We start from the raw sequence: 26201 nt of genomic DNA on the forward strand, positions 1-26201 counted from the left end.
TTCATTTTTCTTCATACATGACTGAAAGAAAACAGGTACAGTATGATGTATTAAAGAATACATAAAATAAAAACTTTTCTTTATTTAACTGGATTAACTGAAACACATTTTGAAAAAGACATTTCCCTGTACACCTTTGAGAAATGTTCCACATATTACAGTAAAATACATTCTGTTATAAAAATATAGACTTCTTTGGAAGTGTCTCATGATGCATTCTTTTTAGTTTAACCTGAGTATCGTAAGTGTATTCACAGTACAGAATATAAATGAAGACTGAAGCAGATTGGTCAAAGCTATCAGTCAGCTTGACTATTAAGTGCAATAATGAACTACTTCAGTCATCCCCAACAACAGACCTAACAGCATGAAAACAGGAACACAGACGTAGTGGAGACAACGAAAGTCAAGAATAAGGAAGTTGTGAAACCTGGAGCACTACTTGTTGCAGCTGCTGCAGAAGACGGCATGTCACCAACTGTCTCCTTTAAGAATGACCCGAATCTTGAAGTTTTGGTAAAGAGCTGAACATCTGCACGGCCAGATTTACTTCCACTCATTGTTACGATGGCCACCTGGAACCAAGATGAGTCTGACTTGCACAGAAGAGGGCTGCCCTGATCTCCCTGTGAATATCATAAGAGGATTTACCCAATCTGAAAACGTCTGCCCTGATGAAAATGTAAAGAGATTTGAGAAACACCGGTTGATGGGAAAACATTTTTTTACCTGTTGAAGGTCCATGGTATAAGTGCAAATGTTCTCTGATTCAGAAACATTCCCACAACTTGCCACCTGAGTTTCAAGGTCTCGAAGACCTGAGCCAGCTTTAACAGCACCTAGAAAAATCCCATTTACTCACATGAATACAGTTTTTGTGAATCATCAATCTAAGCCTTGTACATGATAAAGCAACTATCAAAGATCCACTGAAAGCAAAAGTTAAGACACAAACTTGATAAAACCTTACCTCTGTTCTTACTCCCCTTCCCCCAGCCTGCCAGCCAGCATGGGCTACCAATGAGAAAGGATCTGTCACTGCTAATGTCCACACACACAGGCTGGATATAATCTCCATAGCTGGCTGGTTTAGCCAGCTGCAGCAGAGCAATGTTGGAGCCTGTCATTTTGCTCAATGTAATGTTCACAACACCCAGAGACATCTCAAACTCCTCATGACCATTCACGTGTTTCTGGCCCAGAAACACACTCCACTCACGAACATTTGGATTGGGGCTGTGAGGAGGAAAAATGGCATCCTTAGAAATACATCTCCCCTTGTTAACATTTTCAATGAGTAATTAATACAAATTACTTTTATTCTTACGTAGAGAAGCATTGGCCTGCAGTGAGGACAAAGTTATCAGCGATGAGGGTTCCTCCACAAGTATAGACCCCATTTTTGTGGAGACTCACCATCCAGGGCCACATTCCTCCTCGCACAACACCACTATCACCTACAGCACGATTGTTCATAGGAGCTTTGCCACACACTGCCCCTTAAAGAGACAATTTGATAGAGAAGCCAAAATAAATTGCAGATAGAGGAAACAAAATAATCCAAATTTTAAAAGTGTAAAACTTTGACTTCAAAGATTCTTTGTAGGACACTCACGTGAAGGACTGGTTACAGTTTTGGTAGTAGTTCTTGGCCTGGTCGGTGGTGAAGTTGTTTGGGGAGGTGGGAGACCAGGACAGGTGTAGCTGCTGTCAGCATCCAGCCCACTGGAGGTGAACTTGACAAATCCTGGCTTGTCAGAGCTGATGTGGGAGTTGATCCAGGACTGGTAACTGGAAACTCTGGAGTAGACTCCTGGCAGATTGGGCCGAGCACAGCCAAAACCAAAACTAACTATTCCAGACTGGACCCAGACGGAGCCCTGTTTGCTCACCATTGGACCTCCCGAGTCACCCTGAGGAGATGGAGAGGACAGGTCTGAGGATTTCCGAAAATCCTAAACACATCTGCCAATCAGTGACAAATGAAAAGAAGAAGCTTACCTGACATGAGTCTTTGCCTCCTGCCAGAACACCAGCACAGATCATGTTGTCTGTGACTGTACCGACTCCATTGAGACAGTTACACTGTCGGTTTCCCAGAACTGGAACCTCCACTTCTTGTAGAGTTTTAGGGAACGGGAGAGCCACTGAAACAAAAGATCATTACAGGACGTTACGCACATGCAACATATAGTATGTTCTTTTGAGTAGCAAGAAAACTCAGTAAGATTCAGGAAAAAAATCTTCAGTATGTACAGGTATGTTATTTTAAAAGACCCTTTGTAAATGTTCAAATTCTCACCTCCCTCCTCGACTGTGCCCCAGCCAGTGACCCAGCTATCAGTGCCGTTGTTGAACGCACTGCCACTGGCTGCCAGGCACACAGGTCTGATGTAGTCTGTGAACTTGACTGGAGAGGAGAGTCTGAGCAGAGCAACGTCGTTGTTCAAGGTGTCACTGTCATAGTTTGGATGTAAAATGATTCTGGCAACAGATCTGGACACTTCGTTTGGGTTGTTGCCCTGCAGGTTCTGACGGCCAAGAGAAACCTGCCATCCAGATGTACTCGTACTAAAGTAGTAATGACAAATATGCATTAGTTAGGACAAGAAAAGCACTGCTAGACCATAGACTGAAAGACATCGAAATGCAATCTCTGTTATACAGTAGTCACCCACCTGGAGAAGCAGTGAGCAGCAGACATCACCCACTCGCTGTTGATGAGGGAACCACCGCAGAAATGGCCACCAAACCTCTGCAGACTAACCTGCCAGGGCCAACTTCCAGGTGGAGCATCTTCACCTCCAACTATCCTGGTGTTCAGGGGAGTGATGCCACACACTGGAAAAAACAGGGCATAGAAAGAGGATCTCTGATTAACCATGCTGTCCCATACAAGAAATTTGCAGAATTTAATCAAACTACATGGAGGGAGAAGACGCACCATGAACACAGATATATATTTAGGTAATCAAAAAACCTAACATGTAAAGTAACTGTCTTGCTGATTAGCTAAAACCCATATGTGTAAGATTTGACCTTTTCTGACCTTTGTATCTCCTAGTGGCAGTATGACAAAAGACAGGGAGGCAGACATCAGCGCATGAAGCTACCTCATCCCCACATAAAGACTGCACCTATTTTCACTGAGATTGTCAAATTGTTTTATAAACACTTACCTCAACAGATTCATTAGAAAAATGCTGAAATTTAGAAAAATCAGAGACTTGTCTAACTATTCCTTTAAGTCACTTCGCGTCACTGCGGTCTGTCACTGTGTCATTTTTCATTCTACCACTGGGGGGCAAAAAAGGTGTCAGTTTTCAAATTACAGAAGCAGTGGCCTTAATGAGATGCGCAACTGAATAATCAACGTATGATGGGAAAATAACACCTGCACACGTGAGGATCAAACAGCTGAAGGAATAAGAAAGTTTTGAAATTTATATTTTTTTTGAAAATTGGGTTAATTGTTCATTAATTGTGTGAATGATCTATAGATTGACACACATATTCAAAACATTGTTGTAAGCAGGGTACTTACATTCAGCACTTGACATGGTAGATGGTGGAGCTGTGGTTACAGATACTGGATCTTTGGTTGTAACTGGTCTTGCAGTACTAGTACCAGGACCAGCAGTAATAGTAATTAGAGGAGCTGGGAGACCAGGACAGGTGTAGCTGCTGTCAGCATCCAGCCCACTGGAGGTGAACTTGACAAATCCTGGCTTGTCAGAGCTGATGTGGGAGTTGATCCAGGACTGGTAACTGGAAACTCTGGAGTAGACTCCTGGCAGATTGGGCCGAGCACAGCCAAAACCAAAACTAACTATTCCAGACTGGACCCAGACGGAGCCCTGTTTGCTCACCATTGGACCTCCCGAGTCACCCTGAGGAGATGGAGAGGACAGGTCTGAGGATTTCCGAAAATCCTAAACACATCTGCCAATCAGTGACAAATGAAAAGAAGAAGCTTACCTGACATGAGTCTTTGCCTCCTGCCAGAACACCAGCACAGATCATGTTGTCTGTGACTGTACCGACTCCATTGAGACAGTTACACTGTCGGTTTCCCAGAACTGGAACCTCCACTTCTTGTAGAGTTTTAGGGAACGGGAGAGCCACTGAAACAAAAGATCATTACATGTCGTTACGCACATGCAACATACAGTATGTTCTTTTGAGTAGCAAGAAAACTCAGTAAGATTCAGGAAAAAAATCTTCAGTATGTACAGGTATGTTATTTTAAAAGACCCTTTGTAAATGTTCAAATTCTCACCTCCCTCCTCGACTGTGCCCCAGCCAGTGACCCAGCTATCAGTACCCTTGTTGAACACACTGCCACTGGCTGCCAGGCACACAGGTCTGATGTAGTCTGTGAACTTGACTGGAGAGGAGAGTCTGAGCAGAGCAACGTCGTTGTTCAAGGTGTCACTGTCATAGTTTGGATGTAAAATGATTCTGGCAACAGATCTGGACACTTCGTTTGGGTTGTTGCCCTGCAGGTTCTGACGGCCAAGAGAAACCTGCCATCCAAATGTACTCGTACTAAAGTAGTAATGACAAATAGGCATCAGTTCAGACAAGAAAAGCACTGCTAGACCATAGACTGAAAGACATCGAAATGCAATCTCTGTTATACAGTAGTCACCCACCTGGAGAAGCAGTGAGCAGCAGACATCACCCACTCGCTGTTGATGAGGGAACCACCGCAGAAATGGCCACCAAACCTCTGCAGACTAACCTGCCAGGGCCAACTTCCAGGTGGAGCATCTTCACCTCCAACTATCCTGGTGTTCAGGGGAGTGATGCCACACACTGGAAGAGATCATTTGGGCCAAATTTGAGAGGGTCAGTCAAAATCCTAAATTAATAAGTGAAAAATTTTCCCAGGTTGTCACTGGGAAAGCAGATGAAATGTTTATTGTTAGGGAATGGAAATAGAATAGAAATGTGGACCTTTACGTATAAAAAAAGATCTTACCGTCAAGTTGAGCATGCGATTCTGGGACAGAGACAACACAAATGGGTTAGTCATAGTTATCTGAGTAGTGTGGGCTATTTCCAGGCAAACACCCCAGAAGAGTTTCCATTAAAAGTGACAACTTCTGTTCATGATCCCTGTCCCATCGTAATCACTACACACTTTTTTACACACTTACACACATTTCTAAAGTCACCTTTTTAAGACTTTATAAGTATTAAATAATAGCTTTATTAAGTAATAAAATAATAAATCACATACAAATGCTTTACAGATCAGTTAGAACTCTTCAATAAGAAGGAATTTTGAAATAAGAAAAAATCCCTCTGACTGTTTGTTTTTTTTAAAGCTGGTAAACCGATAAAAAATACTAATAGGTGTCTCATGTTTTAATAGGCCAACAGTAAAAGTTATAAAGTTATAAAGATAGTCAATAAAGAGTTCTTGTAACAGTCAAAACTGTAAATTCTAATAAGTTGTTATAAATGCACTTTGGTCCTAATGTGTTGTCTCTCCCACAAAGCAAAAAAACGAAGGGGGCTCCTGCCACAACCTGGCAACCCAAAAATTGTTCTCATTGGCTTTTAATGGATCTTTACAGCATTAGTATAAAAATTGCTAATAATTGATAAAGCAATCAATTACACCTTATAAACCCTTTATAAATAGTGCCTTTCTAGAAAGTGGTACCCTTCGTAATTACATTGATTGACTCATTAAAAAAAATTATATATTATATATTTAAATAATAATTTATTATATTTGCACTTAACTAATGGTACTTGTAAAAACTAACATTTTAAAAGCTATAAAATTATAATTAACTCTGCTAATAAATTACTTTACAGTATGTCAAAAGTTCCTTAAATTTCCTGCAGACAGTGTGCAAAACGAGACTCAACCCTAGAACCTTACATACAGTACCCCCTCACCCTCAGTTTCCACGTTAACACGGCAGGATCGCTATATTATAAAAGATACATTAGACTACAACAGGCTAAATGTAAGAGCCTTCTAAAAAATAAAATCTATTTTCATTATTAGAAATTAATGCATCAATTCAGCATTAAAAGATAAATTGGCAAAAGATAATAATTGCTATATAAGCAATAGTTGTTTTTTTTTTTTTAATCATGTTGAAGTGTGAAGGTTAGCTTTTGAATGGTGACAAGTTAATCTATGAAAGGAAAACTGAAAATAATTATATAGTTGGTAAAATTTCTATTTTGCACCAGTTAACCAGCACCTTACCTTTTAATTTAAGCATACTGTACACTACACTGTAAATCATTTCAGGCTGCTTCAACTTAAAAACATAAGTTCTTCTGCTGCGTTAAAAATGTGAGTTAACTGAGCGTAAGTTTAACATTCAAAGTCATATCATGAGTTTTGAAAATGTAAAACCAGCTGAGTTAATTGGACCTGAGAAAATGAGTCTAATAAATTCAAGATAAAAAGTTGAATCAGCAACTGTTCGGTCAAGCTATCAAACGTTACAGACAGATTTTCTTTCCATTTACATTTCCTCAGTTTGAAGAATCTGTTCTTCATTTCAGATAAATAACTTAGATAATGTGACTGCTTCTGCTGGAGGCACGTTTCGCCAGAGACAACATTTGTTATAACAGCCTGATCCAAATTACTGCACCAACTGCTTGGATAATCATAATCGAGCCACACTGTGCCAAAAATACACAAACTCAGTCAAAACAAAATCATAGCAGCTTCAAAAGACACATTAGGTCACACGAGGTAGATAAAACTTGAGATGATGGTAGTATTTGAGTAGGCCTACTCGACTTTATTAAACCATCTTTCCAGCACCTACAGATCAACAAAGGATGTTGGTCCAGTCGTAAGTTTGACTTACCTGCTGTTAAAAGGCTTGTCAGAGTCAATATACGGATCCATTTACTCAAAGCCATTGTGTCACTGGATGGCTCTTCTTTGTCCCTCTTTATATGCTTGGTTTGACATGTCACCTGGCATGGGGTGTGCCCCTCCCACTAGGCACCCTACCTAATATCCAAGAAGACAAACAGTTTCCTTGTTCCATCTGCTTAATTTTTGTGGAGGACTAAAGAGTACAGACTAAAGCAATCCAGTATTGTCAGGCCCCTGCCCTAACTGTAAGTCCTTTAACTGTGAGAATTAAAGGTGATGTGAGGTTTGCAACACAGAGACACAACCGGATAAAATTAAGTGTCGAAGAAATATTGGAATTTTAAATTTCCCCTTATTTTTAATGTTTTATCTGGAATAAAGCTTGGTCATGAGCAGTGGTTTTAATGACAGAGTTTTCCCCCTTTCACAGTCTAACTACAGCTCAGTTGTGCTCTAGTGTTGCATAAATATCGAGGCTGGCCTTCACTTCTTCTGCGTCCCCATCAAAGGGGTAGACACACCAGTCATATATGAGACTTATGCAATCCCATTGAGAGAGAGAACAAATAATTAACATGTACTACTCTTGGGAAACAGACTGCAGTGGAACATTTAAACAACATGTGACAAAAGTGACTGCTTTCATTGTTTGTTGGACAATGGTGTATTTCAACACCTTGGCTTGGTATGTAGACATGAAATGGTATTTTAGAGACAAAACACATCCTAGTTATGTCACTGGTATCATGGACATTACCTGTTGTAATTATGATGTAACAGGATGTAACATTCAAGCTACTCATGACAAATATGGCTCATTATTTAAAAATGCATATATTTCCAATATTTCTAACCAGATTAAAAGGAATATATCTGCAGTATGATGTCAGTTGATTGTAATAATTAGTAATGCATTAATTTTATCTTGTGTAATCCAAAATAGTCAATTCTAACTCATAACCCAAACCACTGGCATCATGCATCATAATTAAAAATAACAATTATCAGACAGGGGTTTGTTCGGCAGGAAAGGGTTAATCAGCTGCAGTGTTGTCATCTCAGCACACAAACAAGTCTGTCATTCACAGAAACTTTTCCACCAGCACCTTTACACAACAACTCATCCCTGATGACAATAAGTACTTGTCTTTCAGTGCAGTTAACATTAAAAAAAACAAAAAAAAAAAAACACTCCACAAAGGTTAGGAATTCAACACGAGTGATGACCAGCTCATGCTGACTCCTTGATGGCGTCGCTCACGTAACTAAAAACAACAATATACAGCTTGCTGTGGGTTCCTGTTCCGCCGTGACTTTTACAAGTCATCCATCATTTTTCTTTGAATGCAAATATGCATTGTGACAGTAAGGAGAAAGACCTTTTCAAATGCAGTTATATAACTTTTAAAAACAACACAGAATCTTGTTTGCTTAGTTAATAACTTTCTTCCTTTGTTCTCAGTGAGACTAGTTAACTTTATGCACACTGAACCGTCATGTTCTGACATAAAAAATCATTTAGGACCGAAAAGTGTTTAAAACTCTGCTAGTTGAGCCTCTGGTAAACAGAAAAAAGTGCACAACCCACTTTATTATAATACAATTCATATGTAACTACTTCTGCTGTCCTGAGAAGTAGTAGAAGAAGACGGATATATGCTTTAGCTGAAGCAGCACTATATGTTCATTTACTGGTTGTAGCTTTAGAGAGAAAGACACATAAACAAAGGATTGGAAGGTATCAAAAGCCCTTAAATACTGGCACAAGATGAGTTGTACCTTTCATCATAAATAAATAATGAAGAACTAAGTTTTTGTCGTCACAAATGCTCTCCAGTACATAACACTGGCAGCAGCTCAGTGTTTTGACAATGAGTTAAAAAGCCTCCCACGCGAATTTGAATGCTTTCCTACATGCTGGAATGTTTGTATGGTCAAACGTACCAGAGAAATGTGTTTAATTATTTTCATTATAGTCAGTCAGTGTTTTACTTTATCCAGTGAGATTCACTTATTCTTTCAGTATCATTTGGACACTAGCAACACTCAAGGCATGGTGTTATCGCAAAATTTTTCCTGTCCAAAATAGAGAATTGAAACACTGATCTCAAAACCAAATTTGGGTGCTGGTGTGGTGATTAGTGTCCACATTGCAGCGTTGATCTCGCCTCACTTTAGGAACTGATCATTCAGACCATGGGAACAAAAAAAGTAATGGACGATTGTGATTTTAGAATTAACTTTGTGAGGGCCAGCCAACAAAAAAAAATTCAACATTTTGCTAAACGTGACATTTAATGTGTGTAACTCTCTTGATCTCACAAATACTAATGTTGTTACAAAAAATCTGGAACTTCCAGAGATCTGTGCATACACACCACATGAAGGAAGTTCAGTCTCACCATTTTATTACAGTGGCCGGGAAATGCAAACTTCACGGTCACAATTTTAGACCAGACAATTGTCTACGGTAAAAGCAAAGCAGGTTTATCTATAGTCTCTGATCATCATTTAAAAAGGGGAGAAGTAGTCTTGACATGATTACGTGAGGATTTAAACATGACAGCTGAGTGAGTCACCTGTTACAAAGAATCCACTTAGATTATGTGGGAAACTACTCTGTGAGGAAGGATATTGTATGAAGTCGAAAAGTGAAAAAGTAAGTAATAGTTTGGGTTTGAGATCAGGAGTTACAATCAGAAAACAAGCTAAAATTGGACATCATTTTTTTTACCATAAGGAGTTTGTTGATTTTCTGCCGAAGTGACATCTGTCAACACTGCAATCAATGTGGCATGTGGAACACAGACAAAAGCTGCTGAAGCACTTCTTTTCATGTTGTAAGTCAGCTCGGCTTAGGTGGCCTAACAGGACATTTTTGTACACACCCTCTGGGAGTATGCACAGCCATCCATTCACTTCAAATAGAGGGGAGCTAATGATTATTGTCATCATTAATTCCTTAATTAATCAACTAATTGTTCAATCATTATAACTTCAGATAATATTGAGAAATCCATCCCAGTTCCCCAGGGTCCAAGATGACATTGCAAATGTCTTTATCGTTCAATCGATGATTCACTTTACAATGACAGACAACAGAGAAAAGCAGCATGTTTTCACATTGCAGGAGCTGGAACCAGCAATTTTTTTCTCTTAGAAAAGGACTCAAAATGATGAATTGATTACCAGGAGCATTTCCAAATGATTTTCTCTTGATCAACTACTCAACTAATCATTGCAGCTCTAATTTCCAGTATCAAATAATGTTTTTCATGTCAGTTTGCCAACAAAAGATATAACCACTTCATTTACACTTTCATAAGAGCTAGGCCATCTACTTTCTTTTTTTGAAATATTGTTACTCTGTACTCAGTACTAAGTAAATTAAAATAAAATAGTATGTGAACGATGAATAATGGACAAAATGATTACTTATCAGATGCTTTCATGACAGTCACAGTGGACTGTGGTAGCACGGGTGGAGTCATACATTTTGGCTGACATTTGAAACTTCTGATGTGTTTACTGGGATCACATGGCAACATGATTCGAACAAGTGCAAATGATTCACATTTCACAAGATTTAACCAACTGAAAAGTTGTAGATGTATAGATAGTAGAAACTGAACAAAATAAAGCCAGAATTAATAAATAAACTGACTGTACTGTGTCATGGGATTGTTTAATAAAGCAATTCCATTAATGCATATCTAATTGGACAATAAAACGATTTTACAAATTAATGAATTTATCTAGAAATAAAAACGCTAAATTAATATTTAATTGAACCATAAAAAGAAAAATCATTGAAAGAATTTACAAATGAATATACAAATCCATAACTCTCAGTTAGATATAGATTACTGGGATGCTTTATAACCATTTTTATGACACCTGTGGTCTACTATATAATGCACCCTTTCATTTTGACTTGATTAGGCCTGATCAGCACCTCACTTTAGTCGAATAATGTTGTTCAAAACCATAAAATGCAAGCAAACATTTCTGCCTTTAAGTTTCCTTTTAGATATTTTTTACACTTACTTCTCAGGGAGTCAGCCAACTACAGGGATTTTTCCTTCTCATCCTTTATCCTTCACGTCATATTCGCCACGTAGCCTCAGCTTTCCATCTAGTATTCAGTGTTCATTAACCTCATCCTTGTGGAGAGTCTGCAAATTGCTAAATGTGAAGGAGTGAGCTTGTGAATTTCTAACTGCAGTTAAAAACTAGTTCCGTGAGGCGCCTTTCATTTTAAAGTAGGGTTTTATAAAAGGGTTAACTATTGCTTTAGGAGTTTGACAATACTTGTTATGTTATCCTTGTTATTTTCAGCCGTGCATGTAACACAAATACTGTAGTTTTTTTTTTTCTTGAAATAGAGAGGTGCCCCCTTCGCCACACATTACAAGGTAAGGATTTACTTCATGACTGAGTCCACCAAGTATTTGGAAATAATAGAAGATTTCCTTCACAAAGGGTAAACTTCCCTTCATCTTGAGACAAAGCAGCCAAATAGCTCTGTTGTTATTTGATTGAATTGAATTTGATTCATATTTGATATTTAGTTCCATCTACTGGTAGGGCTGAGTAATTGCAGGCCACTGGATCGCTTACCACCTAGTAATTTACTGTATTCTAGTGTATATCCACTTTTAGGATTTCTATGGACTTCACCAGGCTTTAATCACATGAGACAAGAGGTAGTCTTCAAAAATGTGTAATTAGAATCACAAATGTACACTGATATACAAAAATGGCTGACAATGTTCTGAAAAGTATCTTATAAATCTCCTGAGACGCACATCCAGTCCCGTTTCTCTGAAAAAATAAAATAAAATACTGTGGGAGAGAATTTGCGCTTCAGATCCAGTGTGGCTTCAGCTCAGCAGAGAAAAAAAAAAAGAGAAGGTGTTGAATATCACAAGTAGCACCATCTATCCAGCCTTTTCCTTCATCCCTCCGATTGCTCTCCTCCGTTTGAGGTTGGTGAAGAGCAGTGCAAAGTTGATAATATATGTTGACACGCAGACCATGCAGAAATCCCCCAGAACAAAGGCGAGAATAGATGCAAGATAGAGCGAGCCGGCCACTGACACCCAGGAGGAGAGGACCAAAAACACTGCTGCTTTCTTGGACAATAACAGTCCTATGATAAAGACAGAAACAAAGATTTTAGACCATTGATAAAAGACACCACATAAGCAATATAAATCGTGCATAAACTATGACTGATAAACTTTGTGTAAGAATCAAATATAATGATATAATTTCACCAACAAAATATGCAATGCGAAAATACCTGAAGTGCAGGGCTGGTCATGGTTCACAAAAATGCTGGAATGCAAACAATATTTTGCCTAGAAGATACTCTGGACTATAAATAGCCCAGAACTATAATTTGCATAAGACAATGACAGACTAACCAAGGCCCATCTGGAGAGTGTAAAATATGATGCCAAGGAGGCTGTTGGGCTGGTTCAGAGGGCTATCTTGGGCCACAAAGAACTGGACCAAACCAAACCCACGTCCCCATCTGCCAAAGAAAAGAAAGGGAAACGGTCAGAACAACATATCATTGAAGATTAAGAGATAGCAATTTGACGGGGGAAGTCAAGGGATATCTGCTTGGTATTCCAACGATGTAAAATAGTAGCTGATGTGAAGCACTTCCAGAGGAATGTTACACGTGGCAATGAAAGGGGGTCGGAACTGCCATGAAAAATGCAGATGTCAGAGTTTACGAGTAAAAGTTAGGAGACCGAAATGAACCGGATCTCGCTACAGAACAAGGCGAGATCTGCTGGTTCTGCACAACGGCGCGGGCACGGAGCACTAAAGCAAAAACAGGAATTTAAAAAGGTATATAAATAAATGAAGAAATAATGGAATAACCAACCTACCTGGAGGTGAAAACTTTGGAGCAGCTCACGGACTCCCCCAGGTCGCACATCGCCCTGTAATCTGGGTTTCTCTCCCGGGACAGCTCGACGTGAAGCGCATAAACCGAGAGAGCCAGGCCAAAAACGCACAAGAGGACGCGCGCTTTTCTCTCCCATGTCGGCATCCCCTGGGTACCAGCCGCCGCCGCCGCCATGTTATTGCGAGACAATGTTGGTGTAGGACACGACAACAGGACGCTACGGGATTCAAACTTCACTGAACCGGCCTCCTGGCGAGGGCGACGTGTTAAAAGCCAGATTCTCTCTTTCGATTGGTCTGATCGACTTCTGCCGCTGCCTCTCATTGGGCGGTCGGGTACAGATGTTGGACCAGCCAGAGGGGTGTTTACTGTGTATTTACTGTGGACTTCAGTCCTTCTGGCCTCTAGGGAAAATGTAAAAAATTCCCTCGTTATACACTGCGTTAGTGGATTTCAGCACAATTTTAATGTTGTATTTGATTGAGATAGTGCTAATTTTTCACTACTTTGTACCTTACTCACCAGTTTTGGCCGAGGCCCAGAACCAGGCCCCTCAAACTCAAGGATCACTTGCTTCTTTAGTATTGCATTATATGACAGATACGATAACCACGTGTTTTCGACTTAAAATCTTGAGCTTCAAAGTAAACACTGACTAAGGCTGTCAAATAAATCTAGTAGAGTACAAAGGACAACATTTCCTTCTGAAATGTTGTGGAGCCGAAATAAAAAGTAGCATCAAGTGTACTCGAGTAAAAATACTCAAGTGTCTAACAATAGTACTTAAGTACATTATTTGAGTATTACTTTTGGCCACTGTGCATAATTTGCACTTCCAAACAGTTTCCTTTGTATTTTTCTATTTTTTTCCTTCTAATTATTTCCTTCTATCTTCCTTTCAACCACACTATCTATATTCTTTCTTTCTTTCTACCTACCTATCATTTGTACTATCTCTCTCTCTTTTCTACTATCAGTCTCTCTGTCTATGTGCCTGTGTTGTTGTCATAGCAATTATGGCAGTTACTGCTCTTTTCTCAGTCTTATTCTTATTTGTAGTAGTGGTGGTGTGGTAGTCGTTTTTTTCTACACAGTTATGATTCTAGGTCCATGAGACATAGGAACAGCTTTCAGTGCTTCAACTAATTCTTCTCCAAATGTGGCCCCCTCCTAAACTAATGAACTTCTGGAAAACCGCGTCACCACCACCCAAAAAAACAGAGACCCTACTATCTGCAACAGTGTCCCGCCTCCCACCACGTCCTGTGCTCCAATTGGACAGTCTCTCGGACGTCGCCTCCCCTCGTTGGTCCGCCCCACGTCGCTCAAACGCAACACGGAACTGTTACGAGGAGGCGGCAGACAAAAACAAGAGATAGCCGTGTTACTACGGGATTTAAAACATAATTACGAATGTCGTGGTTAGTGAACATGGCGAAAATCTCTTCCGTTACTTTGTGATGTCGCCTTGGGTTATATTACCTAGAAAGACATGGTTCAACGTTCCTGGAAAGCCTGAGTTTCAGGTAACTAGCCTACGCCCCTGCGTCAAAAAGTAGGTACGGTCTTTATCATGGAGTTAGTTTATTTAATCCCTCTGTTGTACGGAGAGTAGCGATACCTTAAAGACAGCTCCTCACGGGTTCGTCCTCTGCCCGTTTGTAAGCTGAATCCAGCTCTAACGTAGACTCGTCTCTGGACCGAGAGCTACAGGTTTTGGCCACTTGACTGCCAGGCCTTACGGGTGTGAAGTCACGCCTCGTTTCTGTGTCGTATCAGCTCATTTTAATGCCCACGGGCAAGTTATCAGCACTTAAAAGTGCAATACCTGTCTATTCAACAGTGCGACTTACCAGCGGCGAAGTTTTATCATCGGGCTAAGTTGCACCTTAGTAACCACTGATCCAGACTGAGTCCTGAAGTGGCTCCTGAGGGCTCCGGAAGAAGAGAGTTTTTTTTTCTGTGGAGTTCAACTCGTGCATCAGTAGCTTGGCTCCTAAAGGAACAGAACTGATGCCTGTTTAATCCACAGCAGGTTCAGTGGTTTGTTTCATTGTAGCTGTCAAAGCAAAGACTGAATATTGCCTTTCATTTCCTTGTTTTGTCCGACCCACAGTCCGAAACCTGAAGATAGTCAGTTTAATATCATATAGGGCAAAAAAAAAAAAAAAAAAGCAAATATTCACATTTTGAGAAGATGGAGATGTTTGGCATTTTGGACTGAAAGTGACTCAAACGATTAATGGATTATCAAATTAGTTGCCAGTTAATTTTCTGTTCATTGCCCAATTATTTCGCCTATAATCTGGTCACTGCAGTTTTCCCCTCATTTTTAATGCGACACAGTGCAAGCGTTGTCAGGCTGCATGGGCATTGTGAGTGAGCCCCCTTTTTCAAGTCAAGAGACAAGTTTCATTAAATCCTCTTTGATTCAGTGTTGTATAATAATAAAACACAAAAACGAAGGGCGAATACTTTTCATAGGCACTTTAATTTACCAGAATTGCCCAGCCCCAGTTGTATTAAAACACAAAAGGATTACAAAAATGCCAACTCACACATATGAACAGTAAAAATAACACTGGACAAATAGAGTAGCTTTTATAAGGTATCGATGAATATTGACAGTGTGCTGATATACTGTACACACTGATGTAAATAAGCAGTACTTTACCCCGAATGTTGCAGTTAAGATCCTTAAAGATGATACCAACGAATACCTCTCACTTTGTTATTTTTGATTTATTGACAGAAAAATGTCGACTAAGGAGGGTAGAGAAGGTAAAAACGGTCAGCCTGTGGCCATGTCACCTGAAAGAATGGCCACCGACAAAAGCAGAGAGAACCAGAACCAACGTGGAGTCGAGGCGACGGGAGGCACCACAGACACCAGCACAACAGCAAAAAACTTGGCTTTGCTTAAAGCACACTCTCTGGATGTGAAATTCGACGTCGGAGAGGAGTATGATGTTATAGAAACCATCGGTACAGGGGCCTATGGAGTTGTTTCATCTGCCAGGAGACGGGACAGTGGTAGGGCAGATTTTTTTTTTTTTTTTTGAAGAAAACACATAACTCATTCTGTATGTACTAGAATGAACAGTGATAAATGTGAAAATAACAAATCTGTGACAGTCAAACTCAGTTGTACACCCTGTCCTTCTGTTTTGTCACTGAATAGTATTTGCATTTCACAGGCCAGCAGGTGGCGATAAAGAAGATCTCCAATGCATTTGAAGTGGTGACAAATGCCAAACGCACCTTGCGAGAACTCAAGATTCTCAAGCACTTCAAGCATGACAATATTATCGCCATCAAAGACATCCTGCAGCCGAATCTTCCTCACTCCGCCTTCAAGTCTGTGTATGTACCTTTTTATTTTTTTGGGTTTTATGGCTGATGGCAAATGACACGTGCAAAGAGTTCCTCCGCGGGCCAGACAAGTCAGTAGAACTCTAGAAGTTTATTAATAAAGTACATATCTGGAAACATTTCAAAATAAATTGGATGTATCATTTTGGTTAAGTCAGTGGCAAACAACCAAGCTTTCCATCAAGATATAAACCCAGAGGCCTTTCACATGGCGTCAATGGATAACAATTTTCCCCTCTATCTGACTATTTAAATAGTTAAGTTTTTCACCCATGGTGAGGATTCAGTGATACTGATCCATAACCAAAATCCTCAATCTGACAAATCCATGAATGTGGGAAATTGAAAACATGTCCAAATCCAGCAGAGATTAAAACTCATCCCATAAATATAGGTTATATTTAACACCATTATATATACGTGGCAAATGTACTAAGCACGTTAGTAATTGAGACATTATATTTCACGTGTAGACTGATATAATTACCAAAACATTTATGGCTCAATATACAGTATGTCTCATTTAAATCTGACTGGACATAGTTTACTGATGCTGGTGATAGAACATGTAGCTATCAAACAAATCCGTTCTCTTACAAATGCTTACTGTTTGATCAGCTTTTTTTTTCTGTGGTTTTTTTTTAGTACAAATACTGTAAAATTTTAAGATATTGGTATGCTTAGGAGTCTTTTTATGGTGCACAAGCAAGTTAATTTGATCACATATCAACCTGACAAAGGAATCGAGTTTGTTCAGAGGATTCGTGTTCAGATGTGAGACTGGCTTCAGTAAACTTATCTGGGGACAGTTTGTATGGTTAGAGGGAATTTTGGAACTCATACAGTGTAATTTTCTGCTGCAGATGTGCTTCAAATGACATTATACCACTACATATTACAATTAGAGTATTTTTTCACATCACCAAAGTTCACCTCAGTTAGTCACTACATCAAAATGACCTCAGTTCTGAACGTCAAGTGAGCAGATTGTGCACCTGTCTAAACGCTCATCTCACTCTCCCATTTCCCATGTTTGCAGGTACGTGGTGCTGGACCTCATGGAGAGTGACTTGCACCAGATCATACACTCTGCCCAGACACTCACCCCAGAGCACACGCGCTACTTTCTATACCAGCTACTCCGCGGCCTTAAGTACGTGCACTCTGCCAACGTCATCCACCGTGACCTTAAGCCCTCCAACCTGTTGGTGAACGAGAACTGTGAGCTAAAAATCGGTGACTTCGGCATGGCAAGGGGTCTCAGTTCACACCCTGAGGAGTCCCATTCCTTCATGACTGAGTATGTGGCAACTCGATGGTACCGTGCTCCTGAACTCCTGCTGTCTCTGAATCACTATAGTTTGGCCATTGACTTGTGGTCTGTGGGCTGCATCTTTGCTGAAATGTTGGGACGTAAGCAGCTTTTTCCTGGGAAGCACTACGTCCACCAGCTCCAGCTCATTTTGTCTGTGTTGGGCACTCCTCCTGAGGGTTTAATTGGTGCTATTAGAGCCGACAGAGTACGCTCCTATGTTCAGAGCCTTCCGTCACGGTCGGCTGTGCCTTTGGCCAAACTCTACCCACAAGCTGAACCAGAGGCTTTGGACCTGCTGGCAGCCATGTTGCGCTTTGACCCTCGTGAACGAATCAGCGTCACACAAGCGCTGGAGCATCCTTACCTGGCGAAGTACCACGACCCAGACGATGAGCCAATTTGTGTGCCAGCTTTTGACTTTGAATTTGACAAACTTCCAATGAATAAGGAACAAATCAAAGAGGCAATTCTTATGGAGATCCAGGACTTTCATAGAAACAAACAGAGCTGTCGTCAGAGACTGCAATTCAGGCCTTTGGCGACGTTGAATGGTGGAGCTGCAGCACAAAGCAGTAACCTGTGTAATGCTCAGGCCTCAACTGTCAACCTGACCAAATCGAGATTGGTTCCCATGGCACAACACTCACAAGCAGCACAGATACAGCGACAGCAAATGAGAGAAGTTAAATCTCTACAGCAACATGACCACACACAAGCAAAAGGGAACTGTTCATTTACAAATCAGATGCAAACCTTTCATAAGCCCTCATCCCTTTTAGAAGTCGGCCCCCCTCATGTGACCCATAATTTGCCTCTCCTCTCTAAAAATGAAAGTGGCCCAGTTGATGTGGACATGCCCAGTGCCAGCTCAGACAGTGGTCAGCCAGAGACTATTGATTTAACAACACCGGTGTCTAGTCAGGATGCTCCCTCAGAAACAATGAGAGATAGTGAGGCACAGGAGCAGCTAACGAGCAGTCAAGCTCCTCTGACTCAGGCCACTCAGAGCCAGTCCATGACCCAGGCTCCCACAGGTATTCCTGCAACACCAGCACAGACCATGATGCCCCTACCCACCACTGTGCCTTCCCTCTCTCTCTCTGTGGCACAAGCCCAGTCGCTGTCTCAGTCCCTTTCACAGTCACTATCCAAGAATGCCAGGCCTCCTCCAGGTGCAGGAGAGGGAACCAGAAAAGAGGGAGCAATTTCAGAGGATACTAAAGCTGCACTTAAAGCAGCTTTATTGAAATCAGCTCTCAGAAATAAATCCAGGGGTGGTAAGTTTACTGTCTTCCATATCTATTTTTTTGAAATATTGCACAACATTGACACATCAGCTTAATTTGATGTCTTCATTCCAGATGGTGGTACATCTGCACTGGGGATGGATGCTGGTGGAGGAGGGGGTATATTGTCCTCCCTGTCGTCTGTTCCAGAGTCACGTCGGCCTGTCACAGCCCAGGAGCGTCAACGTGAAAGAGAGGAGAAGAGAAGGAAGAGGCAGGAACGAGCAAGAGAGAGGGAGAGGAAAATGAAGGAAAAGGAGAGAAGAGAGGGAAAGCAGGGGGACTCGCTGGGCGGGGTTCTGCTGAGTGACAACGACAAAAGCCTTTTGCAGCGTTGGACAAAGATGATGGACAGTCGCAATGAGAAATCTCAGATTTCTAGTAACGATGGAGCAAAGAATAAAGACTGTAATGTGTCCTCGCACCAGGGTGTTGCTATTGGTGATAACACTCAAGGAGCTCTGAACAATAAAAACGACAAGGAGGTAAGGAAGATTCAGTCTCACGAACAGTTAATCTCTCAAGTTAAACCTAACCAACCCAGCATGTTTCAGGCTCCCAGCACCCAGCAGCCATCATTACTTTTCTCCATGAGCCAGAGGAAACCTCCGCCGGATATAGTTGTTGCTGTAAGTGGAGGGATAGATATAATGACTGTCACTAGTGGCTTTGTTAAAAACAACACACTCAAACCTCAGAATGAGAGCAACGGACAAAGTGGTTTCAACTGTTTGGGGAATTGGAGCGGGCAGCAATTAGAGACAAGAACACTCCAACAACCACAACAAAACAGGAAACCGCAACCTCTTCCGTCGAGCTTTCTACAGCCGCAGCTCCAACCTCAAAGTCAGACTCAGCCTGACCCTCAACCTCAGTCGCAGCTGCTTCCACTGGAGAGTTTTTTGACTAAAGCTCCAACACTAACCACCAGAGACACAAACGGGACTGTGGATATCAGAGGCCAAAATAACCTCAATTCCCACTCGACTGCAAGCACTGGGCCGATGGAGAAGCTGTGTCCCACTGCAGGAGAGAAATCAGGGCCACAGACCATAAACCCTCTCTGTGGGGCTTTAGGGGTCCCCTCACAGCCTCATCCCAGCTTAGGATTCACAGATACAGGACAGCAAGGGCCCTCCATCGCCCCTGACATCCATACAGTAACACTGCAGCTGTCAAAGTCCCAGGTTTGTCTCCAGTTTCCTCTGCTACGTTATGATATATTCTAGTGTTTTTCTAAGCTAGCATTTTGCCTAAGAAAAGCTACAGTATATGTATAAACTGCACTGAAGTTGCTTTCATTGCATTGCTGATGCTGTACAAAAACATTTTCTTCTACATATATACAAGCCTTAAATGTCACAATCTTCTGCTTCCCTTGTACTGATCTGAAGGATACAAAGTTCAGTTGACCTAATGTTTCCCCCTTTCTCCTGTCAGGTGGAGGACATTTTACCCCCGGTGTTCTCAGTCACCCCTAAAGGCAGTGGCGCTGGGTACGGCGTGGGCTTTGACCTGGATGACCTTTTCAACCAGTCTCTCACAGACCTGCAACACTGTGACCGGGACAGGTGAGGTCTAATACAGCATGAGCTCTTTTTTTCTAATACTCCTCTTATGAAAAAAGAACCAGCGTCCTGAGTTTTACCCACATCAGACTATTACCTGCAGCTATGTATCTGGTAGTTGTAGCTGAGGCAAATTTGGCTGTGCAGTTGTTCTGTAGTTCCAATTCAGCCACAGCTTTTAGAAGTGTTTAATCAACTTTATGGTCTTTTTGGTATCTACAAATGTAGAGCTGTTGAATTGCACCATCTATAGTGAGGGGTGTTTCTGATGTTTTGCCCCCCCCATTATATCAACCTGAGTGGACGAAATAATAGAAACACCTTCCAGTATAACACAATAATTGTGAACAGAACCAAACTGCAGCTTCCAAAACGATCACACGGTTGAATCAATGTCTCTTTAAAATAATTCTCAACAAAAACTGAACATTAGAACCTTCGTGAAAAGGAGGGTTTATTGCAGGACTGAGTGTATGTTTCAAGTTTGATATGTCCAAATCAGAAACTAATATTGAGTGGCTATGGTATGTTAGGGTTACAATCGTTCATTCATTCAATGATTAAGTCATTCAGTCATAACAGAAAATCTTAGCAAATGATAAGGCCCAAATTAATATCAGTGGTTTAGTCATTACTATTTTCTTAAGTATTCCTAAAGTTATAATACAAAATGTGGTCAAGCTTTTATTTGGAAGGTAGTGTCAGAGGTGTATTCAACTCAGGTCAGGAGCAGGGTTTCAAGTTTCCCTTTTGATAGTTTACTTTTCGTAAATGATTGTCAACAATTGCTTAATAAGCTACACTGTATTCTGACTTCTAAACGTGTCGAAGTAGCAAGGTGTATTTTATGACCTTTGACCAAGCACTGACAAATACCCGGATGAAGTGCTGCAGACAGACAGTACATGACTTGACTTTTTAGTTTTGGCGTGCGGTTCGATTCTAGATAAATTCATTTTTTGTAAAACCAAAGAGGGGCCACTCATAATGCTTTCTCTATTTTTCTCCTCCATCAGTTACGACTCGACCCCCCTCTCGGCTTCTCTCCTATCTGATTGGAGCGAGGTTCACCGCATGACTCCAGCTGATCTGGAATCATTGCAGCAGGAGTTGCAGCTCGGCTCTCCCATGATCCTCTCTGATACCATTCCCCCTGACTCCTGACTTTATTTTTCCTGGAATTTGAAAAGACAATACTTGGATTTGTGTAAAAGTTAAAATTTTTTAGCATGAAAATCTTGAGGACTTGTCAAAATAATTTAAATGCTAGCTTTTTTTTAATAATAGGCACTACCAAGCAGTCTTTTTTACCATTATGACAAGCTGTGCTTTCTTTATAATAAAGAAAACCATGTCATCACCCATCTCTGCTTCTGGATATTTAAATGTGGGTTGTGCACTGAAAATGAATTATAAAACAGGTTTATAATACTTTGAAGGGAACCTCATGTATTTACAGTTGAGGTCCATAAGGGGTATAACATGGTACAAAATCAGTTAGCAGAGGTTGAACAGAGCACTGAGATAATTTTAAAAATCAAATTAACTATTTATTTCAATCGTAGAAGACAATTTATTTAGCTCATAATTCTGATTTATAATACAAACCTATCAAAGCCACTCTGACTCAAAGATCATAATGCAGAGTATAAGATCTAAAAGTTAAGATTATAGTAGATATGGCTTCATGTGCACGTCAAATACAGGTTTCTAGTTTGACTATTCAGGATCACTTTGGACTTAAGTCAGACATTTACAATTAATTTCCTTCATTTGGCTTGGTTTACATTCTACCTCCCGGAAACCCAGTTTTCGAAGTGGTTTATCTCTGAAGCAGCATCAGCAGAGTGGACAAACAGCTGCCCAACACAGCAGCCCTCCCACACCAGTTCTGATCAGCTCGGCCATACAGCCTGATCTCTTGTATCGTGTCGCTGATGAAGCTTGAGTAGCTGGTCAGTCTGGTGTACACACCTGGCTGGTTTGGGTGAGCACAGCCCAGTCCAAAACTCACGACCCCAGCCTGCACCCAGGTCCCATTTACCATTTGGCAGACAAGAGGCCCTCCTGAATCACCCTGGAAAAACAACACAAACACACACACAAACTCATTCAGGTGTGTGTGTGTGTGTGTGTGGGGGGTTTCACAGACAATGGATGGAGGCAGAAAAGTAGCAATCCAAGTTACTTTCAATGGAGGTTATTGCTTTTTCTCATCTATACAAGTATGTATTTGTGAATGTACACACAGCAGCACAAACAGCTGATCCAACAGTACCTGGCAGGAGTCCTTGCCACCCTCCTGGTAGCCAGCGCAGATCATGTCATACAGGATGTCCACCTGCTCCGTCGGGTTCATCTGGTACATCTCCTGACATGAACTCTTGGAGATGATTGGCACCTGCACTTCCTGCAGAGTTCCGACTCCTGGCAGAGGGACTGAGGGGGACAAAGACAGACAGACAGATGGAAGATGAAGAACAAAAGGAGTGTAAGACTCTTGAATTTCTTCAACTGAACAGGTGGCCAGTAAGCTTTCTGCTACTATCTAATATAGTTTAAAAGGACAGTACTTCTTTCCAGTATGAATTTTCAATTACAAAACACTGATTTTGGCATCTGGATTGTGTTTCATACTATTTATTGTCCTTTCTATTGTTTTAACGCTTTTTGTATTTTGTCTTTGTGTAGACATAACCAGTTGTCTGCTGAATCTGTTCTTTACATTGTGTATTTTGTATAGTGTATGTGAATATTGATTAGTATGACATAAGTCAGAACCTATCCAGGGATACCATTACTACCAATACTAATGGATACTATATGAGAGTGCCAAGTTTCAGCTTTCATTTTAGTTTACGTCAATATAGAAGTAACTGTGTCTGAGATATAGGCCTTTTAACACGTAGAGCCCAAATTGCATGGGTTCAAAAGTAACTGGAAACCTGACTATTTAAAGGTTTCTTGGGCAGCTGTGGGTTGTGTGAATGTTAGTCAAAGAACTATTAAAAGGTAGTTGGGTTTGTCAAAAACCAACAGTTGGGTACAGTCTAAAAAAGCTGGTGTGGCCTGGTAGACCGATTAGCACAGGTCTGTTTGGAGTCAAATTTGTGTGATGAAGATAAACCTCTTTATGACTGAAAAAAAAAAAAAAAGGAAACTGTTAGTCCTGGAACGATGAAACATAAAAAAATCTCTGTTCAAAGAAAGAGTTCATGACCCAAAGCCACCACCTCATCTGTCAAACATGCTGGTGGTTCTGTCATGGCTCTGGCATGTATGGCTGCCAGTGGAGCTGGCACACTGGCATTTATCGATCATTTCACTGTTGATAGAAAGAACAGGATGAATGCAGAGGTATACACGAGCATTCTGTGAGCTCAGATTCAGTCAGACGCATCAAAACTCATTGGCCAACATTTCATCACTCGGCAGGACAATGACTCTAAACATACGGGCTTTTCAGGGTGAAGAGGTGGAATATCCTCGGCTGGCCAAGTCAATCACCTGATCTCAGTCCGACTGAGTAGCAGTCCACTTGGTGAAGACCAAAGGCAGAGAGACCCCACAACAAGCAAGAGCTGACGGAGGCTGCAGTGAAGCTCTGGGAGAGCTGTCCCATTACTTTTGAACCCCTAGGCTTTCAGCACTATGTGTTAAAAGGGCTATACCTCCCACACAGTTCTCTCTCTCTTGATGTAAACCTCAAATTAAAGCTGAGACGTGACACTTTAATGTAGAAGCCATTATTTTTATTTCAAACTGAATGTGCTGAAGCACACAGCCTGAAGAACAATAAATATGTGTAACTGTCTAAATAATCGTGGTCTGGACTGTATTTGCATGCCGGAGTTCTAGAAAAAAATAAAACAGCCATTTGGTGACTGCTGAAACATTAAACTGCTGAATAAAAGTGGTCTGCACAAATGCTAAAACGAGGTGAAGAATTCAACAAGCCCTACCATCATCCCGTATGTTCCCCCAGCCAGTGACAGAGCACAACATGCCACTTGGGAACAGAGTGCTAGACGTGGGCAAGCAGACGGGACGGACGTGATCTGACCAGGTTACTGGGCTGGACAGCTGCACCAGCGCTAAATCCTTCCCACTGTGAGGCTCGCTGTAGCCGGATGGGATCACCACCTGGCTCACGCGATGCGATGACTGGTGCTGGTTAATGCCATTCAGCTGGTACCGGCCAGCGTAGATGATGTAAGAGCTCACATCCGACGGACTGAAAGAAGAAGGGGAAGACTGAATGGAACCCGCTAGACTGGAAAGCAAGGGGAACCTGAAATGTGAAACCTCTAAATTTTACACTGTCAAAAGGTTAAAATGGCTTCATGGCAACCAGGTGTTCCTTAAAATGGGCTTATTGTTGGTCATATTTTAAAGGAACAACTGTTTCAGGAGGAGAAAAAAACAAACAAACAAAAAAAAAAACTGTACACACCTGTACTCGCTTTATTAACAAAGTTTTTTGTCCTCAGGCTTTCATCAGGTAAAATCCAGTGACTTAAATGATAAACTGAAAGATTTTTTTGGATTTCTCACAGTCAGTTTTTTGATCTGACGCAACAATGTATTAGACTTTCTGTGAGCAGGAACTTCGTGGTCATTATTATGTGTAGCGAAAATAATTGGGAAAACTTGATCATTTTACAACTTGAATATGATGTAGTAAGTTTCCTGGTTATCCAAAGAAGAATATTTAAAAAAACACTGTCTTTGAATAAATAGATTTTGCTGAAGGGCTTTAACAAAATTGCAGTGGCAATTGCCTAGATTCAAATTCAGACGGCCCACTGAGGAAGCGGAGACCCTGTGGACTGGTGCTCAGCCGTGAGTTTACCTGCTGATTTTTGTCTGGGCTGAGTTTTCTTACTTGGGGAAACAATGAGCAGCCGATAGCACCCAGCTCTCCGTGATGATGGAGCCTCCGCAGATATGACCGTCGCTGACTGTCTGGAAGCCGAGGGGAGAAAAAGAGTGAGTCACCTCTGCATCACAGGCAAACCCCTCTCTCAGCAGGTCAGTTTGATAAACAAACCCCAGACTAAAACACACACAGAGCTGCCCACCGGCAGGACTGATACTAAAGAAGAGCACATGCTGTGGCTGACAGATGTACCTGTTTCAGGGGGACCCACCTGTACGTCCACCTGCCAGGGCCAAGCCCCATCTTCGGCATCCATCCCTCCCACAATCCTGTTCTCCATTAATGGTGGTCGGCCACATTCTTGTGCGTAAGAAGCCAAAATACCTAACATATATATATATAGAACATAAATTACGTTTCTGAATCACTCACACGGAGGCAGCTGAACATTTTACAGTACTACACTAAAATCTGGCTTTACTGGATTGGCTAAAAGAACGAAGATCATGTTTTACAGGTTGACAAAGAAGCGACAGACAAAGGAGGAGATGGTGGGGGGTAAGGCTGATACTCACCTGTTACGCACCAAAAGATGGCTGGAAACTGTAATTTCGGGGACATTTTGGGAGGTTTCGCGGCACAAAATACGTCTCAGCTCTTACTGATGTAGGAACCAACGACTATGTCTGAGCTGCTGTCGAGTTTTATTTCTTTTGCGTTACTTCTACTTTCTGGTACCTTGTGACTGAAACTCAAACAACAATTAAAGGAATTTTGTTATGTTGAAAAAAAAAAAGTTTTATCATAGAGCTCGTTTGTTAAAATCACAAGTCAATGCGTTTTACCGTCGACAAAATCCCTTGATGGATCCAGGTTTCAACATATAAGGTTTAAAATAAATTCCAAGTGAAGGCGTCGATCGCTATCAGCTGGGTACCTGTGGCCTCACCTACACCCAATCAAAATTCTTGTCCCGCCCCCAATCCA

The 26201-nt window shown here is 41.2% G+C and overlaps 4 protein-coding genes across 9 annotated transcripts; 1 reads left to right on the top strand and 3 right to left on the bottom strand.

The window, feature by feature from the left end:
• Position 1: 1 nt before the first annotated feature.
• On the bottom strand, positions 2-4789 carry LOC120794871 (transmembrane protease serine 9-like). The gene is made up of 12 exons (XM_040136266.1): positions 4656-4789; positions 4280-4548; positions 3979-4124; positions 3545-3890; positions 2679-2841; positions 2303-2571; positions 2002-2147; positions 1616-1913; positions 1328-1499; positions 971-1236; positions 730-839; positions 2-626 (listed from the first exon to the last, which is right to left on the bottom strand). Exons 1-12 carry the CDS (start codon positions 4679-4681, stop codon positions 360-362), a joined length of 2478 nt encoding a protein of 825 aa, XP_039992200.1. The 5' UTR covers positions 4682-4789; the 3' UTR covers positions 2-359.
• A 5590-nt stretch (positions 4790-10379) lies between these two features.
• vkorc1 (vitamin K epoxide reductase complex, subunit 1) lies at positions 10380-14809 on the bottom strand. 3 transcript variants are annotated; one of them, XM_040136272.1, is made up of 5 exons: positions 14648-14809; positions 14416-14559; positions 12775-13198; positions 12298-12407; positions 10380-12020 (listed from the first exon to the last, which is right to left on the bottom strand). In XM_040136272.1, exons 3-5 carry the CDS (start codon positions 13116-13118, stop codon positions 11809-11811), a joined length of 666 nt encoding a protein of 221 aa, XP_039992206.1. In that variant the 5' UTR covers positions 13119-13198; positions 14416-14559; positions 14648-14809; the 3' UTR covers positions 10380-11808. The 3 variants fall into 3 exon arrangements, with proteins under 3 accessions (XP_039992206.1, XP_039992205.1, XP_039992207.1); XM_040136271.1 differs by lacking the exon at positions 14416-14559; XM_040136273.1 differs by lacking the exons at positions 14416-14559; positions 14648-14809 and adding an exon at positions 13317-13361.
• Positions 14079-21695, top strand: mapk7 (mitogen-activated protein kinase 7). Of its 4 annotated transcripts, none has more exons than XM_040136260.1 (7): positions 14079-14349; positions 15547-15827; positions 15992-16157; positions 17206-18758; positions 18843-19954; positions 20208-20338; positions 21352-21695. In XM_040136260.1, exons 1-7 carry the CDS (start codon positions 14255-14257, stop codon positions 21497-21499), a joined length of 3486 nt encoding a protein of 1161 aa, XP_039992194.1. In that variant the 5' UTR covers positions 14079-14254; the 3' UTR covers positions 21500-21695. The 4 variants fall into 4 exon arrangements, with proteins under 4 accessions (XP_039992194.1, XP_039992195.1, XP_039992196.1 ...); XM_040136261.1 differs by having other exon boundaries at positions 14079-14320; XM_040136262.1 differs by having other exon boundaries at positions 14257-14353.
• A 69-nt stretch (positions 21696-21764) lies between these two features.
• On the bottom strand, positions 21765-26201 carry zgc:92313 (uncharacterized protein LOC436869 homolog). Its single transcript, XM_040136270.1, has 7 exons — positions 26060-26201; positions 25790-25959; positions 25486-25598; positions 25221-25300; positions 24298-24569; positions 22614-22774; positions 21765-22412 (listed from the first exon to the last, which is right to left on the bottom strand). Exons 2-7 carry the CDS (start codon positions 25833-25835, stop codon positions 22158-22160), a joined length of 927 nt encoding a protein of 308 aa, XP_039992204.1. The 5' UTR covers positions 25836-25959; positions 26060-26201; the 3' UTR covers positions 21765-22157.

This window comes from Xiphias gladius, chromosome 9, assembly GCF_016859285.1.
Source record: "Xiphias gladius isolate SHS-SW01 ecotype Sanya breed wild chromosome 9, ASM1685928v1, whole genome shotgun sequence".
NCBI classification, from domain to species: Eukaryota; Metazoa; Chordata; class Actinopteri; order Istiophoriformes; family Xiphiidae; genus Xiphias; species Xiphias gladius.

Coding starts and splice junctions, on each gene's coding strand:
- LOC120794871 (XM_040136266.1), bottom strand. CDS start 4,681: ATGTCTGCTGCTCACTGCTTCTCCAG. Junction 2,842..3,544: donor TACCATGTCAAGTGCTGAAT/GTAAGTACCCTG, acceptor TGTTTTTTCCAG/TGTGTGGCATCACTCCCCTG. Junction 2,572..2,678: donor GCTGCTCACTGCTTCTCCAG/GTGGGTGACTAC, acceptor TTACTACTTTAG/TACGAGTACATCTGGATGGC.
- vkorc1 (XM_040136271.1), bottom strand. CDS start 13,118: ATGAGAGGCAGCGGCAGAAGTCGATCAGACCAATCGAAAGAGAGAATC. Junction 12,408..12,774: donor TCCAAAGTTTTCACCTCCAG/GTAGGTTGGTTA, acceptor TTTCTTTGGCAG/ATGGGGACGTGGGTTTGGTT. Junction 12,021..12,297: donor CACTCTCCAGATGGGCCTTG/GTTAGTCTGTCA, acceptor TCTTTATCATAG/GACTGTTATTGTCCAAGAAA.
- mapk7 (XM_040136260.1), top strand. CDS start 14,255: ATGTCGCCTTGGGTTATATTACCTAGAAAGACATGGTTCAACGTTCCT. Junction 16,158..17,205: donor CACTCCGCCTTCAAGTCTGT/GTATGTACCTTT, acceptor CCATGTTTGCAG/GTACGTGGTGCTGGACCTCA. Junction 20,339..21,351: donor CAACACTGTGACCGGGACAG/GTGAGGTCTAAT, acceptor CTCCTCCATCAG/TTACGACTCGACCCCCCTCT.
- zgc:92313 (XM_040136270.1), bottom strand. CDS start 25,835: ATGTCCCCGAAATTACAGTTTCCAGCCATCTTTTGGTGCGTAACAG. Junction 25,599..25,789: donor CATCTTTTGGTGCGTAACAG/GTGAGTATCAGC, acceptor TATATATGTTAG/GTATTTTGGCTTCTTACGCA. Junction 24,570..25,220: donor GCTGCTCATTGTTTCCCCAA/GTAAGAAAACTC, acceptor TTCTTCTTTCAG/TCCGTCGGATGTGAGCTCTT.